Source organism: Callionymus lyra, chromosome 16 (genome assembly GCF_982586985.1).
Source record: "Callionymus lyra chromosome 16, fCalLyr1.hap1.1, whole genome shotgun sequence".
In the NCBI taxonomy this organism is placed as follows: domain Eukaryota; kingdom Metazoa; phylum Chordata; class Actinopteri; order Syngnathiformes; family Callionymidae; genus Callionymus; species Callionymus lyra.
Window position 1 is genome coordinate 6,897,219 of NC_141833.1, and position 20,221 is coordinate 6,917,439.

General features: G+C 38.0%; 1 protein-coding gene across 1 annotated transcript in view; it reads right to left on the minus strand.

Moving 5' to 3' along the window:
• Positions 1 to 20,221, minus strand: part of LOC148063396 (uncharacterized) — a 72,625-nt gene that overhangs the window by 14,757 nt on the left and 37,647 nt on the right. Inside the window, exons 4-12 of the mRNA XM_087811759.1 lie at positions 17,711 to 17,809; positions 12,719 to 12,850; positions 10,661 to 10,780; positions 10,394 to 10,432; positions 7,308 to 7,373; positions 5,568 to 5,627; positions 3,687 to 3,734; positions 3,467 to 3,575; positions 533 to 1,153 (exon numbers count right to left, since the gene is read on the minus strand). Coding sequence (XP_087667885.1) covers positions 533 to 1,153; positions 3,467 to 3,575; positions 3,687 to 3,734; positions 5,568 to 5,627; positions 7,308 to 7,373; positions 10,394 to 10,432; positions 10,661 to 10,780; positions 12,719 to 12,850; positions 17,711 to 17,809 — 1,294 coding nt within the window. The remainder of the gene's footprint in view (positions 1 to 532; positions 1,154 to 3,466; positions 3,576 to 3,686; positions 3,735 to 5,567; positions 5,628 to 7,307; positions 7,374 to 10,393; positions 10,433 to 10,660; positions 10,781 to 12,718; positions 12,851 to 17,710; positions 17,810 to 20,221) is intronic.

Consider the following 20,221-nt stretch of genomic DNA (forward strand, 5'->3'; position numbering starts at 1 on the left):
AACGTAATTGATGTAGTTACTTAGTGAGTAGCTTGGTTTAATTCTTGTTGATTTTAATCGCTATGGTAGTTTATGCTATTCATGCTTCTGTTAGTTGCTCTTGATGACAGAGTACGTTAAATTAAAGTAATGTAATGTCTGCCATAAGGATATACTTTAGCGCTGCTCGGTCAGGGTGAGGTTCGCATGCGAAACCTAGTTTTTTTTCCATTTGGAGATCAAGACACACCAGTAAGAATGTATCTGGTTCACACATGCATGATTCATGTTCACTATGGCGGCTTTCCAAAGCCGAAATGGAAATAAACTGGCACACAATATCAAAGGAACATCAGAAGACTTCTAAGTCATGGGTAGTTTTGAGTTTAAAGATGTGAAGCAAATCATCAATATATCTTGTAAAAGTATCTACAATTAAACGTTCAAGTGGATCTAGATCATTTGCATCTACACAGGTCAGCGACTACATTAATTGTTGAACAATTGGAAGACAGTCTGCTGAAGGGTTTAGGGGAAGAAAAAAAAGGCTTACGAGATTCAGTGGACGGCGATGTCGAGGTTCCTGGACTCAACGTCATCCTGGACAGATCGAGGTCACTACAGCTCTCTTCCTCCTCCTGTGTGGGCGTGATGGTGGGAGGTGACAGCTGACTGCAAGTCAGCGTGTCCGGTATAATCATGAGACCCGGAGTCCCACAACGGCTCACTGGCACAGAGGAGGTGCCCGGTCTGGCAAATCCGGACGTCGAAGGACCCTCGCCTCCATCCAAGTCCTCGCTCAGGCCCTCCCTTCCTAAGCTGACCTGCCTGTGCAGGGTGTGCTGGGGGCTCGTGATGGCCGACGATGGTGCTGATAGGTCACACGCTTGGGGGCACATGGTGGTGATGGGTACCAGGCCTTGGAGCATGGCGGCCGGGATGGCGTGGCCTCCCACGCCCACAGCCTGCGCCGGCATGTACGCCGCCATGGCCGCCCACTGCTGCTGCGTGGTAGGGAATATGTTGGCTTGGCTCCAGATGACTGGTTGACCCCCCGGCAGGACCTGAGCCACCTGGAGGGGTCCCTGCACTGGGAACGCAAGGGTTTGAGCCTGGCCGGCATAGGGCTGCTGCGCCCACTGGGCTGCCTGTACCGGTCCCATGGTCATATAACCTAGAAAAAAAAGTGTTTAACTTTAGTTGACATGCTGCTCTTTGTCAGGATTGTTATCAGGTCAGTAGGGAATTAGTTTGACCAATTCTTTGACCAACCTTTACATATATTTTACAGCCTCTTTTACATCTTGATCAAACGCCATTGCAAAGAGATTCAGGGTCTACAATAACGTATTTTATTTACGGATTAAACCAAGTGGTCAATGTGGCTAAAACAAGGGATGTGATCCCAATGGCAATGGGTCGGCCTTCATTGGGGTGGGACACGAAAAAAGAAAAAATATATAGGGGACCGCAATAGCCTATATGTCGGAGATTTTTATTTTACAGGGAACAGCAAACGTTTTTGGGAACTACTGATTTTACCTGTTGATTTCTGGTTTACATGTTGCTTTGTAAACTAGGATAAGTTTGGGTTTTAAATTCAAACCCTCACTGTACACTGAGTCACAACGGTTACACTGCCTTTTGTATGTCCAAATATAATGAATGACATTTAAGTGGAATTAATTTCCGCAACACTTTTTGCCTGATATGGACTCCTTCAAGAAACATCTTAAGATTTTCTTATTCGTGCAGGGTTTTCCTTGATAGTGTTGTTCTTGGTGTTATCTTGACCTTTTAAGTATTTTTTTTTGTATTGTTCAAGCGTTGTTGTGACCCTGGTCTAGAAAAGCGCTCTACAAATATAAATTACTTACTTACTTATATCCATGGAAACCACAGTGGAATTCCATTAAAAATTCGGTATGTCGCTGATTCTTAATATACTATGATGCTTATATTTGTGATTTGTTATGGTTTTTTTTGTTTTGCCGTCACCAAATAAAAGCACAACATAAATTCTAAATTATATTTTTGACTGTCTTTTCCGAGCGTGAATCTTACAGTCAATCAGATTCAATAACACAAACTGAATCCAGTTCAAAGAAGACGTTCAATATTTCATGCTGCTTTCATATAGAATCTCTTGAGTCAACATTTGGTCACACAAATCCTTGAGCTTTCCCGTTTTTTTCCTTTCCGCATCGGAGCATTAATATTGGATCAGCAAAGATCGGGGATGTTTAATTCAGCGCGACTGTAAGTGGAATGACTAAAACATTACATCTGCATCTGTGATTCCAGCTAATCAAGAGGCATCGGCGACGAGGACAGACCGACAGCCTCGTCCTCACAGGCTCTTCCCAGACGTTCCACAAATTCCTAATTAGCAGATTAGCACATTTTCACATCACACTCAGAATGTGTGTGTAAACACTTCAGTGACGTGTAAACACATTAATTCTCATTTACATTTGGATTCATTGGAAGATTTGAAACTTGGAACAATGACTACATGACAAAATACTTGCCCATTTATAGGGTAGTAGTGAATTAAAACTGCAGTTTGCAGTTTGCTCTCAAATAAAGAAGCAGTTAAATATTTTGTCATTATTATTTCACTAAATTGAAATCACAATCGTACAAAGGCGATGTAGGAAATGAGTGGTTCAGGGGACACCAGACAGGTCTCTCCACTGCCTTGACTTTTTGAGTTATGTGTTCGGTTTAAAATTAATTTCAATAGCATTTTTAAAACATTCATTATTTTGACAAAATACACATTAGCTCAGCAACCGAAGGCTAAATAAATGTTGATAACACACATTTAAACACATTCAAACAGATCACACAAATCCAAATAAACTAAAACGAACCTACAATGATCTTCTCGCGACCTCCATATTTTTTTTACATTTTAATTTTTTGGGGAAGAAAGACATGCTAATTTTCAAACAAAGAGGTAAATAAACCAAATTGAATATTCCACATTATTGAAACAAACAAACAAATATATATTATAAAGATATTTGAACTGTAGTTCAACATTTTTTCCTAAATAATATTTTTTTTAAATACACATTTTAATTAATGAAACAAAATTCTTGTCCTCCATTTTCTCAATTTAAAAGTCAAACAAATATTTAATCTCATAATAACCTGTCTTTTGCTCGTATTAATTACACAAATTCCAACAAATTTGAAAGTTTTTTTGTCGATTCAAATAAAGATCTTTATAGAAAACGTCCACAACAAAATTAAATAATCCTCATAAGCTACCATTTGAAAATATAACTATGATTTTGTTACTTCTTTTGTCAAATATATTTCGATATTTTCCGCTCCTTTAATTGAAAATAAGAGAAAAAACTACTCAATAACATCCTTTCTGTTCTTCGTGGACAGTATCTAGTAGTGGAAGTCACTGACACACACAGCAGCCGTTACAAGAGCGCCGTCCTCCACAGGGTTCTACCTGGAAACACACCTGATGGCACAGACGTGGGGCTGAAAGGGGCGTACATGTCGGCCGGATTGTGCTGCTGCTGGCGGCTGCTGCGGCTCGGATCTAGCGTGTTGGCAGGTGATGGAGGCATCTGGAAGCGACACACACACACACACACACACGCAGAGCCACAGATGTCACTATCAAAGTCGTCTGGAAGTCAACCTTCCGTCCGCATCACAATGTTTGCGTGGATACTCACAGACGGGGGAGTGGACATATCGCCGAACAGATCGAAGTGGTTGATGTTCTACGAGGGAACGAAAAGAGACTGTGACACATCTTTTAGTGTTGTTTTTGTCAGAGTCATACGACGGTAAAATATAGTACTGACAAATACTTTTGACATTCGTGTTGAAAAAACATCACTTTTATTACTTCTATTCTCTTTCTCTTATTAGTCCCGATCATTTTTGCTGTACTTTTCTCAGATTTCGATCATTCTCCATATGAAGAAAATCCCTGAAACCCAACTGCGACAATATTAAACCCATTAGTCAAGTGCAATATTCATCTTTGAATCCTACACAGAAGAAATACTGAAGTTAATTAAGCTAAATATATGTCTATAAAGGGCTCCTGGAGAGCTCCTTAAGGGCTCAAAATGACCGCCATTGTTGTAATTTTTAGAAGCGTGAATAGGCTTATTCTTTTCATCCCATTCTAAGGAAGAGTTTAAAACAAATTACAGCTGTGTAGCTCAAATTTTAGGCAAGTAACAGCCTTCAAAAGGAATGTTTTCGGCCTTCTTTTAGCCATTAGCAGCTTCTGAATTTGTCGCGATCGGCCGAAAATTTATGCTAGCGCGCATCAAGATTTAAAACTTAATTTAATGGTCTTTGCATTTTTTATTCCTAACTTTTTCGTGGATTTTTAACCTTAAAAAATCCCAGTTCTTCTCGTAGTCTATTGCAAAATGGGATTCCACCAAAGTTTTCGCTGCGTTCCTGATCTTATTGCACGAGTCAAAACGCACTAAAAATAACGTTTAATAATTCAAAAAAAGGATTTGTTGTCGTCTATTTCTGATCGTTCTTTAAATATTGATGAAGTAAACAGGAGATAAAATGCAGTTAAAAAAAATAAATCAGAAAATATCTGTCGGTGAGAGAGTTCAGGCTGAGTTAGCGAGTCATCCACAAATGAAAAGAGACTAAAAAAAAAAAAAAGGTGCATGAAATGTGGTCAGGGCCATGCAGAAGCAGACAATGTATGACTATATATATATATATAAAATAAAGACACACACAGGGACTGGCATGCTGCACACAGACATTTTAAATAATAGAAAAATAAAGAGGGATCTCACAGCAACGCTGCAACAGTGGGCAGCCACGTCCAAAAGCTGAAACATTGCACTCAAATTGCCATTGAGTCCAAATTTTTAAGGGGGGGAAAATAGGTAAACATTGTCTCTCCCCGCGGGCGAGGACGCTCGCCCGGGGACCCCGAGACGCTCAGAAAAAAGCTCCAACTGAATGAACAGACAAGCACTTAAGAGATATGGAAGCGCTGCTACTTAAACTAGCATGGGCTGTGTGAGGAGATAGCAGAGGGGCCGTTTTATCTGTTCGCAACAAGCACACAAAAAAAAATAAGCCGTAGGTGAAGCACAGGAAAAAAAAAAATAGCGTGATGGTGAGGAAGTCAAACATGGATTCGGCCATCGGTGTGAAATGTGGATTTGTGGCTCTAATACACATGCAGGCTCGACCCGACCGATGCAAACTTCTCATGTTCAGAAGAAGAAGGAAGCATCTACACCCTCCTCTCTCCCCTTGTCCACAATTTTATCCCAACATCTACTTCAATTTTGATTAAATAAAAAGGTCTTCCAACTCAGAAATGAGTGCCATGTCCGATTATTTAGCTTTGACCAGTCGGTTTGATCCGGTTCTGCAGGCGAAACACGACCAGGCTTTTGTTTCATCAGCATCAGAGGACTGACCTCCCTCTGACTCCGCAGCCAGGGGAGTTTAGCCAAGTGTGAGAAACTTCCTTCGTGAGGATCGAACAGAGAGGTTTGCAAGTGGAAGAGACCAAAAAAAAAAAAGGCAACAGAACAAAAAAAAACAACACCTACAGTCATGAAATGGCGTTTTGGAACGTCATAGATTCCTTCCTTCTGCTGACTGGTTGGGACCTGTGTTGAATCGAAGGTCAGTTTTCAACGTGAGAACAGATTTCTGGAATTAATGTTTGAATAAAAAGTGTTTTTGAGTGACATTGCATTAGGATTATCTTGGGAATTAACTGTAAAGTGAATCAATAAACACAGATTTATCTAAAAAAAATGCATCTAAAACAAAACTTTTGTTACTGGAATTCTTGACAAAAACAAACGTTTTAAAATTATTTTGTTTTGCTATATTTATGCATTTATAAATTATATAATAAAATAAATATAAATATAAACAAATAGTTTTTTAACATTTAATATTTTGCTATTTCCACAATATTTCCGGAATTTTATTTGATTCCATGTCCTAATGTTTTAAATAATCATTTTGTGTGGTTGATTTTGCATTTTTCAAAAAGAAACAATGACTTAAATTAAAATGATTAAATATAAGATTTTATAATATTCAAGAAAGAAATATTTATTTAGTCATTCATTTATATTTACAGTTTATAGCATAACTATCTCCATTAAATATTACTATTTACTTGTGTTTCATAATTATTTTAAAGGCCATTTAAGCATTTGCATTAATAATTGTTTTGACGTTTTATTAATTCAAAATGAATTATATAGTTAATTATATTCGTTTTGTAATAAGTTAAATTTAAAAATATTGTAATAATGTTTTTTTTTTTTTTTACTGTATTCAATAATATATTTTTGTAAAGTTGGATAAAGTTGTCATATAAACATACATTTGAAATGCTAGCCATTACTAACAACTAGATAATGAAAACACTTACACTAGTTTAATTCTTAATAGACTCTTTTAATCCATAGAAAAAAACATAAAAAGCTGTCTTTTATTTACAGAAATAACTCAAAATGCTTCAGAAGTCGCTGCTTAAATGAATATTTCAGATACAGGATTGTTTCTAATTCTACAGTTGTGCAGATGAAACAAGTTTTTCCCAAATCACCAACGGAGGCTGAGGATGTCCTGCGGGTGAATCTCGCAAACTACCAAAAAAAATAAAACTGAGTCAACATTCTTCATTGGTGACGTACGTTTCCCCCTCTCGCAGATTCAAACCATTCATTTAACCTCTCCGCCCCCCCGCCCTCGGTTGCCCACTCTCTCTCTCTCTCTCTCTCTCTCTCCTTCCCAACTTTCGGGTACAATTTCCCCGAGTCTATTGATCTTGTTTCACTCCGACATCAAATGGCATGGCCGAGTGATTAATCTCCCTCTCGTTGCATCTTTCATCTTCAGAGCATAGATACAGAAAAAAAGGAGAGAAAGAAAAAAAAAAACGGGCGGAGAAGCGAGAGAACGAGAGAAGGCTGGAGGGGAATGGATTAAACGATAGGAACGAGTCCCCCGGGGGTCGAGTTGTACCTTTAAATTACCTTAAACTAGAGAGGTCAGTATGGCGGCGAGAGGTTTAGCAGCTGATCTCAACCTCTTTTTTTTACGGATGAAAATCCTTTGAATTTGTTAAATTTTACTTGACCCCGTTTCATCCAAAAACCTCCGTTGGCTCTTTGAAAAAAAAAAAAATCATTGAAGCCTTTGAAACTCAAGATGAATCTAAATCTGCACAAATGTTTGCTCCTGTTTCGTAACAAATGCATTCGTCAAAAACACTCTTTAAAGCAAAAGGGGGAAGTAGGAAGAGGGGGCGATGCTTGTATTTGTACCTGATAAACGCTTTCCTCTGACTGGGGGCCACGGAGGGGTTCGTGTCCGGCCTCAAACACTATATACTACAGGACAGAAGTAGTGGGGTAGGAGGGGGGGGGCAAGACAGGGCGTGGAGGTGGGAGAAAGTTGTCAAATACAGACGGTCATCGAGTGAAAAAGTGAGATCAGAGAGGGGGTTGATGGGAAGATGGAGCGGGGAGATGGAATGAGGATGGGTTTTTCGGGGAAGGGAAAGAGCACAAGTATAAGAGGTCAGGCAGAAGTTCAAGGCAATGTGCCCCCCAACCCTCCACCCCACCATTAGACAACAACCTCTTCAATTCCTAATCACAAGCAATCGATTGGTCTTTTGGAAACGCTGAATCGGTGCCGAGGTTACGGTGAGAAGATTGATTTTGCTGTATGAGTGAAGTAGCAGTGATGCTAGCAGCTAGCTTACGCCGTCAAACGTACTGTCGGTGCGCGATCCGGGAACGCATGCGAAATAGCCTGTTTATATCCTCCATGTTTTTACGGTAACCAGATTCGGAAAATAAAGCGTGGAACACTATCCGTGCGTGTGTTTTGCATTCAAAATACACAACTTTATTTATATAGCCGTTGACATAGCGTCTCTTCAAGTCTCTGAGCATAGATTATCTGAAAAATAATTAATCGTGTCTGTATCATCTACTGGTTACAATCAAGATCACTATTAAGCGATCCAGGGAAAGTTTTTGTTGGCCAGCATTTAACGTTAGCCTGTTAGCTCCACAGATTTTTGTTAGTGTTGATGATCTTAGTAAAAAAAGTTTGTCCTGTGAAACAGTGGTTGAGGTTGGAAGCTCCAAGTTTATCACAGGTTAATAATTGTGTCACGTTTCAACTGATCGTACACTTCGTAGAAAACATCCTGATGTTTTAAAATAAATCTACACACACTCCATTATTCGTTTTCCTCTTTATCTTGACTCAATGAGACGATACATTCTTAGATTTATAAATAAAATTATATTTTTCAATACAACACACATGCATACAAATGGATGCTGATGTTTTTCCAGTTCGTGAACTGACACTATTATACAGTACTACGTTTTTTGCCGAAATCGATTTGCAATACAAACATGACGACTCAAAACCGGCCATTGCACACACGTTCTCCTCATCGCGCAGATTTCCCAGATCGTGTACCGACAAAATCCTGAGACGTTTTCTCCAACTAAACACAAATCCAGGTCTTGCATTTTCCCTGGTATCTCAACTTTCAACTTCCTTCATCCAGGAGTGGCGTTCCTCCTTCTTTGTCGATACTATCTATTCCCCAGAATTCTGTCCCAAAGTATCTTCATCTCTGATACTTCAAAGACACTTTATAAGAGTTTAATTCATGTTAATCTAGTCACATTCTAGTGATTTTATTGTGACAAAGGAGAAAATAACCAAAGGTCTGATCGAAAAATGTCGTTGGCTATCTTTTCAATTAAGGCCACAAAGTAATTCAAAAACATCTACAGCAACCCCAACATGACCTTGAGCAAAAACCCTATTGAACTCATTTCACAGCTCACGAATAAACATTGTATATATATATATATATATATATATATATATATACATTCTATGAAACTAGTACCGCTTTCACTTTATATTTGAAAAATCATTTTAGTGTTGTTTTTACTAGAAACAACCAGAATTCCTCCCTCAGGCTAAGAGTAAAGAAAAGTTTTATTGGGATTGAATTGGAGAGTTTAACCTTGTAACAGGCATATGATGTTATTAGAAATGACAGTTGTGTTATTTTATTATTTTATACAAGAGAGGCTTTTGATAGAAGATTACATCATCAGCTGTCAAGTTACTTAGACATAACATTAATGTGTAACAAAGTGTTTATGTAGAATTCCGGGATTAGCAATGAATAAAAAATAATACTTTAAAAATGAAGTTCATTATTATAACAAAAGAAATGACAATTTTGCCACACCGTTGTTGAATGATAAATCTACTTTCTTGATATAGACGATCCATGTTTTTGGTAGGAAATTTACCAAATAATCTAGAAACATGGTTATGTAGAATTAGAAAATGTATCCTTTAAAAATTAATTTTCACGCAATTTTAGGTTTTCGTGCACTCAAGAAATGGACCAGACGGTCATGGGAAAGTCATGAGCTAGTATCAAATGTACTTAACCACGTATAATTTGATTATATTGTGTGAGAAATGCAAGGATTAGAGATGCCTTTATGCCAAGAACGGGTCTCTGAAAAAGTGAGAATAACAACTTATCCAAGTTTGTTTTTGGTGGAAACATTTGATAATAAATGGCTCGTGAAACTGCGACAGAGATATAACAGCGAACTAACAGCTCAATGCTCCAGAGAGGATTAAGACAGACTTGTAAACTCTTTGTTCTTCTTTCTTGCAAGTAAAAATGTGCGACTTTAAACCAGAACTGATTTCTATTCTTTATCTAGTACAATAGTAAATCCGATTCCTTAACCCGACTGACAGTAGAATTACCCATAATGCATCGGGAAAACATTTGACCACAGTGTAGCGTGTGCATGAAGTGCACCACGACTGCTCCCTCCATCTACATACAGACAACGTCATCAATCTCCTCACCCGAGTCTCCAAAGGACAAATCTAGAAATATATTTATGAACCTCGCGGCATTCATAGTTTTGTCAACCAACATCAACAAACGTGAAAGCTGCGAATGGAAATGACTTTATGCAAAACACACTTTCAAGGTGATTCGGGGGGACGGGGGGGTGTGGTTTGGACATATGTATTAATAGTACGAGTTAGTGTTGTCTGTATTCAGTGTGAGCAAAGACACAAAAACATATTTAGCCAAATCAAAAGAATAGAAAAAGAGGAGGTTAACAACCAGTCGGGAGGGGGGGGGGGGTGTTTTCTTTGGGAGGAGATCACGGACACAACGTAAAAGACATGGTTTAACAACACTGCACTGGCAAAATGGAAGTTGGATGGTTGAACAAAACTGTCCAATATTAGGAACTATTTCTCTTAAGCTTAATTCATTTAGGATACTCCACGTTCAGATAAGCCCTACGTGGCTTTTTGATCCTACCTGGTAAACTGGATCGTCCACTTCATCCTCCAGAATGGTCTGTTGAAGGACGGGAGAGAAGACGGCACATTGTGTTTCAAACAAATTCACCATTTATCTTCTGTCACATATTTGTCAATGAAAGAGTGGAGAGAGCGAGAGCGTCGCAGTGCTCGTGGTGTGATTAGATTCCTGGCTCAGCATCCGAGTGTGATCTCGCCTTCGCGTAGAAAAAAAAAAAAAAAAAAAGCAACGACATGCAGCAACATGAGCGCCAAAGTGTGTTACCTGATAGACCGCCTGCTCGCATTGTTTGTCCTTCTGGGCTTTTTTCTCCATCTCCTCGCGCTGCTTGATGTCGTAGATGAGCGTGAACAGGTCACGCAGGTCGATGATGAGCGGCTCGGCCTGGAGACAGAAGGGTATAGAAGTTGAGGAGAACAGAGGTACGAAATGCTGATCGAGTGTTTGCGTAAAATATTAACAGTTATCCAGATAAATATACCATAAACAGCATCACAAGTTAACCAAACTCTCGATCACGCTCCAAATCACTAACCCATTGAATTCTTCATCATCAAAGAGATAAGATACATTTGAAATTACCATGTATATTTTACAAAAATAGGAAAACTTTTACATATGTCATAGGAACAGATAAATCAATAGAAAAAAATGTGTTTATAGTTGGAAAAATATGGTTGAAGTGGATACGGTTGCGTTTAAAAACTGACCTTACCAATGTTGTCAGAGTAAGGTCAATGTCAGTTGGCGCTCGATAGAATACAGCTTTTAAAAATAATAATATTGTCATCTTAATATATGAAATGAAGGCTAAAAACTTGGTTCCTTGGAATCATGAAATTCAAACCATCCCACTTATTTGTTATGAAAGATTTCAAAACCGAGGTTGGGTCCAACCGATTCTGTTTTCTGGACCTTCTTTAACAACCGTAGACTTTAAATGTACATTATACACGTATTTTAAACAGTATTAAAAAAAATTAAAATTATAAATTGAAATCAAACAGTTTTTAGTTGTATTCAAACCATTTTCAACCTTGATTAAACAATAGTTGAAAAGCAGTGCAGTGAAAAACAGTTATTATTTCTGCCGCTTAAATTAATACGAAATACTAAAAATGGACAAATCAAAAGGTCTGAAAGAAGTATCATTTATCATTAACCAATTAATGAGAATTCTTTTTTAAAAAGTACAAAATAGGATTTAAATTTAGAAGTCATTTCAATGTGTGGGCCGCATAAATACTGATACAGTATGTGGCTCCTGGGACTAAGTCAAAAAACATAAAATACTGATACATGTATGGCCCAAAATCAGTTGAACATAAACCCAGAGGGGAGATCTTGATAAGGATGTGTATCATTTAAGTTTCTTCTCATACACACATTCCACAGTGGAACAAAAAAAAATCCTCATTAGTGGACCCTCTCCACTAATAACAATAACCACTCTAACCAAAAATAAAGAATTCTGATTCTGACAGCAGTGCCACAACTGTCATTTTGAGAACGGTGCTGAAAAGGTCTCAGAAAATTGCTGAAGAACGGATAGAAATTAACTGACGTTTAATTTAATTATTATTTATGTGTTTGTTTCATCAGCGTTATTTAGATCAGTTAGATTTATTCCCATTCCTACAGCATTTATTAACGCTACATTCTGCCAATATCATCTTTGGAAAAAAAAGTTTCCTCTGTAAAAAGAACGTCTTAGTTATGATCTATCAAGATTATTTTCAGTTTCAAGTAGAGTAAATTGTGAATCCTTGATTATGATTCAACTCGATTTTGGAAAACTTGTGTATTAAATGGTAGATAAAGATTGTTAAATGGAAAAATTTTACAAAAAATGTGATTAAATCCCAAAAATGTTCTTAAGGGTTGGTCTACTACAATTTGTCTCTTAATTGATTAGTTTAAATTGGTGCCCGTCCATATATGTTGAAGTTGTGGTATGTTATCTTGGAAAAAGTTTTTTTGCAAGCTGCATTTTGAATTCCTTTCTTCAGACTCTCTCCCAATGCCAATCCTCGAAAGCAGTAGCATTGGTTCACTTACTTCTTTTCTCAAACATACCAACAAAACTATTGCTATAATTCTGTACACAATCATTTACACTTGTTAGTTAAAAATTGATTGTATTTTGTACATGTGACAGAGTATTTAATTATTTCAAAAAGATTTAAAGAAGAAATGCACCAGAAAAACATCGCTACCTTTAAGGTTCTGGATCACTAACTTCCATTTAATCTCTAGTTTCAGACGAGTCAAACCACCAATAACTACTTCATAATTTTTCCTCCTATAAACGATCAAACTCACCGACTGAGCCGTCTTGATGGCCACAAACCTGTGGTGGCCCTCCTTGCCGCACACATATCCAAAGGCCCGGTGGTCCCTGGTGTCCTTGGCGATGTAGCTGATCTCATGGACCGAGTGGTGATGCATGAGCAGCTGCAGACACACACACACGGTTGGAATTAAACTCTACGATGAAAAACTAATTTCGCTGGAGGTTCCTGCTTTAATGTGGAAGCAAGTGCAGCAGAGTTTACTGCCAAAAAAAAGAGAAGAAAAGTAGGTCAAACCTACTTGAGATGTGGGGTATTGTGATGTATAAACAGTTTTATAGTCGAGGGGGGAGGGATTCAAAATGATGCTCTCAGGCAGAAGAGTTATCCATGGTGGGCAGCAGTAAGACCTGTCACCCCCCAAACAAAGAGAATATGGTTTTGACAGGCATGCAGGCCTTTACCGAAAGCAGCAACCACTGAATTCAATAATAATGAGAAAAAAAAAAACTAAATCGTATTTTCCCCCGTAGAGAGCCAACTTAAGAGCACTTAAACAGATTAATCTACAACCTTTAATCCATCAGATTCACCAGTTTTGGCATCAGGAAAACAGGTCGTGCCATATTTTATAGAAATAAAATTCAACCTGTCTCACTAGCTCTGATAATAAAATTAGGTTTTCTGTCACCTTTTGTCTGAAAAACAACTTCAAAGGTTCAGTAAGTATCTCTGGTCCGGCAATCTTTTACTGAATAAAGAATACAAATAACTGTAGGATGGGTGGAGGAACAGATGAATATATTTTGGTGTTTAGATGGTGGTCTGGAGTTCTATTTGGGTTTATGTCGATATTGAAGAAGAAAAATAATATACTCGTATATGACTGGTTACAATTGGTGTTGTTTTTCATTCCAGTTTAGACCGTGTTGTTTTCTGTCTATGTAGCACTTTAGCCTTTTAGCTTCTACTATAAACAAGCTTAAAATATAGACTTATTTCATATGTTTTCTAAAAAAAACTCCTGTTTTCAAGGTGTTACAACAAGATGGACGTTACAGACGAGCATTATGGAGGTATTTGGATGTTTTTAAGTGTCTTTTTGACGAAGAGAATTGAGCTCCAGTGCTTGAACTTACATTTTTATCTTTAATTCTAAAAAGTCACGGATTTACATGCAAATAATCCCAACCCTTAGTTGACATGAGGGTGAGTAGAAAATGAACAGATTTTGGGTGAACTATCACTTTAAGCAGTGGTCCCCAAACTGAACAATACCAGAGACGTATATACAGTATATATACTTTTTTTCATATACAGGGTGTGACAAAAATAATATGACCACCCCTTTTTTGGGCAGTACATTTTTTTCATAGATTAGCTAAATAAAAATAAAGACTGGATGTTTTTTATTGTTATACCTACATTTTTTTTTAGCTCTCGAAGATATTCTGGTTTACATCCAAATTGTATGGCCTAAACGTTTGAACCCAAGAGGGTTTTTTGGTTTTCATTTATCTAATCTATAATGTTAGTTTTTTAGTGACTTTTTCTTTAGGTGAAGAACCCGGGAAGGTATATTTGGTTATGTGTGACTTTCTGAAAAACAGTACATTTTTACATTTAGACCAACCTCTGATCATCACACCGTTTCTGCTACACACCGACCCCATTCCCCCCATCAGTGAAGGGGAAATATGTGACCCTCACAAGAAAATGTTTGGGACCCCCTGCCTTTAAAGGATGTTTCGTGAGATGTTGGTTTCTAAATAGGGGTTTGGAGTTTCATCTGGATTAAACAAAAATAATCAGGAATTGAATAACTAATCAGGTCAGGACAATATATATATATATATATATATATACACAAATAATCTACTCAAGCATGGCTAGCTACAAATGTATTGTTTATCATATTGTATATAATCACATTAGAAGAAAATTATTGAACTCCATATGATCGGTTAAAATGTGTACTGTTTAAAAAATGGGTTATTGTTCATTGTTTTGGGGTTGCTATATTAATGGTTTTAAGAATACTTTGAAGTAGATGGGGGCTGAAAACCCCCCACTTTCATGTGATTTGTTGCAAAATATTTTTTTATTTTATTGTTTTAACACAAAACTGTTTTAAAACAGTTGTTTGGGGTTTAGATTTAGGAAAGTTTGGAGCGGTTGTAAAAAGTATTAAAGTTTACAACTGGGTCCAAAAAAACCCAGCACCTACTTTCAGACTGGGGACAAAACGTGTGATGTTTTAGGGTTGTTGTATAACGTCGCGATAATAAGCTGCTAACAACCTCTTGGTTAGCGCTCGCAGACACTGACTTGTCATCCGTCAACTGAAAATACATTTCTCCATTCTTTATAATTTCCACGATACCAATTCCCAAAGAAAAATATGATGGTTTATATATATTTCACGACAGAAGAACGTCTCAAAACAGTTTGATGATAATACGACTCCGTTTACAGATGAATGTTTAGCAATTTCCTTGTCACTCCGGCTCGCCCACCTACATCTCGCCATTATTGGGGATCAGCTTTAGTAATATTAGTTGACACTAAATGCATTCAGCAGAGAGCGGCGGCGGCGGCGGCTAACGCTTCAGATTAATGTACAATACAGAGCAAATTCGACGATTCAGCAGAGAATCCGTCAGATTTACATGAAGCGTCGTGTCTAAAAGGCTTGCCGTGATCCCTCTTTCTATAATAACTCGAGAGGGATATTAAGTGTGGAGTGTTATTTACTGCCAGTAATCAGTAAATAACATGAGGATCGTCGGGGGGGAGCGACATATCCGAACCAACAAATGGGCTTGTCAAAGCCACTGGCGGCGGCGGCTTCATTTTCCATCACAGCGGCTGCTATCGCACCATCATCCAGTCAAAAAAAACATCCCAAAAAAATCCTTGAGAGGATGTCGGTCGGAAAGGTGGGGGGTCGGCAGCCGAGGGGCGAATACAGTTGCATAATTATCAGTTTAGTTGTAATGGCAGCCGAGGTGGAGCGCTGGTATAATTAGTATTAGAGGCAATGATCATTAAGGGGTGGAACTGAGTGCTAATTATCAGTCGGGGCTGATGAGCGAGAGTGGGCCAATCTCGCCGGCTCGGCGCCCCAGGACCGAGGAGCGCCGAGCCCTTCAATCATCCCATAATGGAGCAGCGGCAGGCCTCCGAGTCCGCCGGCAGGATAGGGGGGGGAGTCAAGATGGAAAACGGATCGTCTAATAACCATCGGCATCTCTCATCGGGGTCCTTCCGACTATTTCCGAAAGCTTTTCCTACCCCCCCCCTCCTGGACTTACTGGGGGTTTATGTTAAACCACTTTCAATTATTCGACGTAAGCCAGTGGGTTTTTAACGCTGCCATGTTTGATTTCTACAAGCAAAAATAAGGGGGGAAATTATCCAGCACATGAGATGGTCGTGTTGGCCCCACTAGTTATTTAAACTTTAAAGGGTCTGGGGAAAATGGTGTCATCTGCATAAAGCGATATTTGCAGGCAAAGAGGTTTCACTTTCAGATATTTTGACAATTTTATTTCATTTAAATTCATGTTTTCACTTCATATGAACATGAGACTTAGTGGATATGACATGACTACAGGAAACACAATCTGGTTTGTTGGACTTAAGGGGCAACAATCAGGTTTTTAAAAAATGAAGCCAATGCGGAAGAACGAAAAGCTCTAGCTCTCCAAAAAAATGCAGAATTTTCTTCAATGAGAAACACAATCTGATTGGTTCGACTCAAGGGAAACATCAGGTATTAAATAGTGACGCAAAAAATCCTGCTTATAAATACGTTTACAGAATTTTAAAATCATATTTCCAGCCAAAAAAACCCATTCTTAAACCATTTTCACTGATGGAACACACTATACAAGGGGTGAAATATATTTTTTAAACATTTCCTTTTTTTAAAACTGTTGCCGTTCCTCATTTTTGCACGAATTAACTTAATAAATGGCGTGTTTGACTTGACAAGTAAGCGTGTTTTGACTGCTGTAGCCTCATCTGAATAGGCACAGTTTCATCAACCAATCATAAATCCAGCCCTAGCTAAACCAGAGGTTTTCAAGATGGTCGCAACCGCTTTAAAGCTGTGGTTCAGTAATAGAAGACTGACCTTGGACAAAAAACCAAATGCAGAATACAATACATGATCTGGGAAATCTCTGATCCATTGCAAATACAACAACTTTATTTATATAGCTAATAATCTATTGTCTCTACTGGTCTTGAGTATTTTTGTGAATTTACTCCAAACATCAGGACATTTCGCCTTGTATTGTTGTTAAATTATCCTAAACATGACTCAATGATTTACCTTTTTGATAAACTGCAAGCTTCAAAGAATGATCCACGACAAACTCTTTTTGTACGACTACAAACTCAAATATAGAGAGCTCACAGCATGTTTCTATCTAAACCGACATGGCAGCCAACACCACAATAATGCCTTAAAATGACTCTCTTAAGCTTTCATAACATTTCTGCTTTGAGACGAGAGATTAGTTTTATTATTATATTATATTTGTTTTTAGTGCAAAAGAGCGCAAATTAATCGCTGATTTCCCAGATTGTTTAATGACATGGACGTCACAGGTACCATACCCATATTTTATGTTCTTTTTACTTCCAAAAAGACATTATTGCTTTGAAGATATTTATAGTTATATCCGTGAAACAATAACTGTCTGAATATATCAAACAGGAAGAAGCACTTCTTGATACAAACTGTATTAAAATGTTGTCGTTTAATGTTTTGTGGATTTGTCTATGAATAAGTAAAGGTTTAAAAATAATAAACACAATTAGAAATCGGACGAATTTTTGCTGAATCGTATGTATTTTCCCCTCCACTGAAGTTGGCTGACAGAGTCTAATGTAACAGCAGAGACGTCGGCGCTCGCAGCTGCTGTGACATGAATCGTGCAAACATCTGCTCCCACAGCTGGACGGGGGCTTCACGGAGCAGCTCCGCCACGGGGTCACGACCAACTAAACTCACCCCTGTTCGCTCGCAGTAAATCTTGATCCCGCCGAACGAGACCGTCAGGAAGACCCTCTGCTTGTGTTCGCCCTTGGACCGCGCCGAGGACGCCATGCCCTGCAGTGGACGAGAAGGGAAGAAGCAGAAGATGAAGAAAAAAAAAGAAGACGAGGGAAGGCTTGGACTCCTGCGACGCAGGTGAGCGGGAGGACGGGTGACGGAGTTACATAAGGTGTGATTTAAGAACAGAATGTGCTTTTCATGCGTCTTGACGCTTCCATCCCAGAGGGATCCACGTTGCCTTGTGCAGCCAGTTGTGTAATAATCGCTGCGCTTTCATCATCATCGCGTCTCTCTGGAAAAAAAGAAGTAGGTCTCCTCGGCGTGAAAAGACGGCGCTGCAACAACAATAAGGTGAGATTAGCTGGGAGAAGAGTTGCTGACCGACGCCGCCGCCGCAGAACGCTGACTGAACATCTAACGCCGCCTTTGAAGTTCGTCTTTCCCATGAATCTGGGCATCTCCTTCTGACGCCCTCCATGCTAATGTTGGAAAAACAATTAATATTTACTCCACCTTCTTCTTTTTTTGACGTGGCTCGAGAGCTTGTTTGAAGATTTTGACATTCACCTGGCTCGGTAAGAGTTAGCGAAAACCAGAAAACGTGTCGCTATTGTTGATTATTTAAGGCTCCCTTTGGAGTCAGTAGTTTTTAATGCAAGCGATGGTTGGTTTTCGATGACAAAATAACTTTCAATCTTCTCTCGATTTGCATCTACAGAAGTCAAAACGATCTTCAAGGATGGGGGTCAAAAGTTATGGGATAGTCATGATGGCAAAAAGTATTAAAACCTATTTAAAAAAAGGTGAAATTTAATATCTGGATGATGCATTCTGTGGGTCATTCAAAGGCACTATCAACTTCTTGAGGTGGTCCTTTTAAATAATGGTCAAAGAAGGGTTTGATTTATGCCAGATTTATTGATTTTAATAATTCAGGGGTATTTTATTACAGATTTCACCTGAAACATGTTGCTTAAAATTTACTCGAAAATTGAATAGCAACAGTTTGTAATAAGGCCCTTAAGTTAACTTTAAATATAAATAAGTTGTGTTTGGTGTAAACCCACCTTAAGAGCTGTTGTTTTATCGTGGAGGTATATTTGCTTCCACACAAACAACAGATCGATCTTCTCATACTGTGGAGTAGTGTGAAGTCTGACTCCTTTAAGAAACATCTTAAGACGTTTCTATTTGTTGAGGCTTTTCCTTGATTTTCTGGAACTCCTGTTGTGTTATCAGTTTTATCTTGACCTTTAAAGTATATACTTTATTGAGTATTGTTTTGATTGTTTAAGCACTTTGTGACCCTGGTCTGGAAAAGCGCAATATAAATAAAAATTACTTACTTACCATTGTAAGTTGGATCCTAATAGCTTTAAAGCTAAATGAGCTGCTTGGCAGAGGTATGTCGTGCCTCAGCGCTAGTCATTGTAGTGATTGTTCCTGAATAGCAGTTGGTTTTCCTGTCACAAAATAACATCCCATCGTCTCTCAATTCGAATCCACAAAGGTAAGTCAATATGCTTTGTATGGGGGTCAAAGGTTAGTAGAAGGTTCAAGTGTAAAGTCAATAGTGCTTTTGAAGAATTTAGTAAACTGAGATTTTAAGTAAATTCTCTGCTCTTGGTTCTGCCCTGTGGATCCCCCCCAGCAATTAAGTCCCAAAGTCATTTCAAAAGTATAAAATAAAAACACTTTGATCCCAAATTCTCAGTTAATTAATTTGCCATTTTAAAGAGAGAAAAAATGAAAACTATAAATATGGATAAATGTCGACCAAGACGATTTAAAGATAATGCTCATAAAAAAAAACCTGACCTATTATTGTTTCACTTTTAATTTCAAAACTAACAAGTCAATTCTTGTAAGACCTCCCTGTGGAGGATTTCTAGATGGTTTTCCATTTCAGTGAAGAGTTGAAGAGTTGAACTAGGCACAGTATAATGGTAATTTAAAATACGGTTTGTATAAAAATATTTGTTAAAATTGTTTTTTGATTGACAATAAATGCTTTGTCAATTGTTTTTTGTTATTATGACTAGAAAAAACAATATAAATATATGTTATAATGATGATATTGTTAGCATCAGGCTTCTCCTCAGTCTCACCAAAAATCACTATATAATCAAGAAACATCATGGTCCACATGGTATAAAAGCTGGTAGAAAGTTAAAAGGGTGGATCACAGATCCAAAGAGTTTGAAGAAAGAAAGAAAGAAAGAAAGAAAGAAAGAAAGAAAGAAAGAAAGAAAGAAAGAAAGAAAGAAAGAAAAAAGAAAGAAAGAAAGAAAGAAAGAAAGAAATGTTGGACTGCACCATCCCTTATTTCCCTAAATCCTTCAAAAGGCACTATTGATTTCAATAAATACATTTTATCGATAGTACTTGGATAGAAAGTTTTTTATTTATTTTGGATTTATTCATGTGATTTTATGTCAGGTTTTGAAGAAGTCATTAAGTTAAATC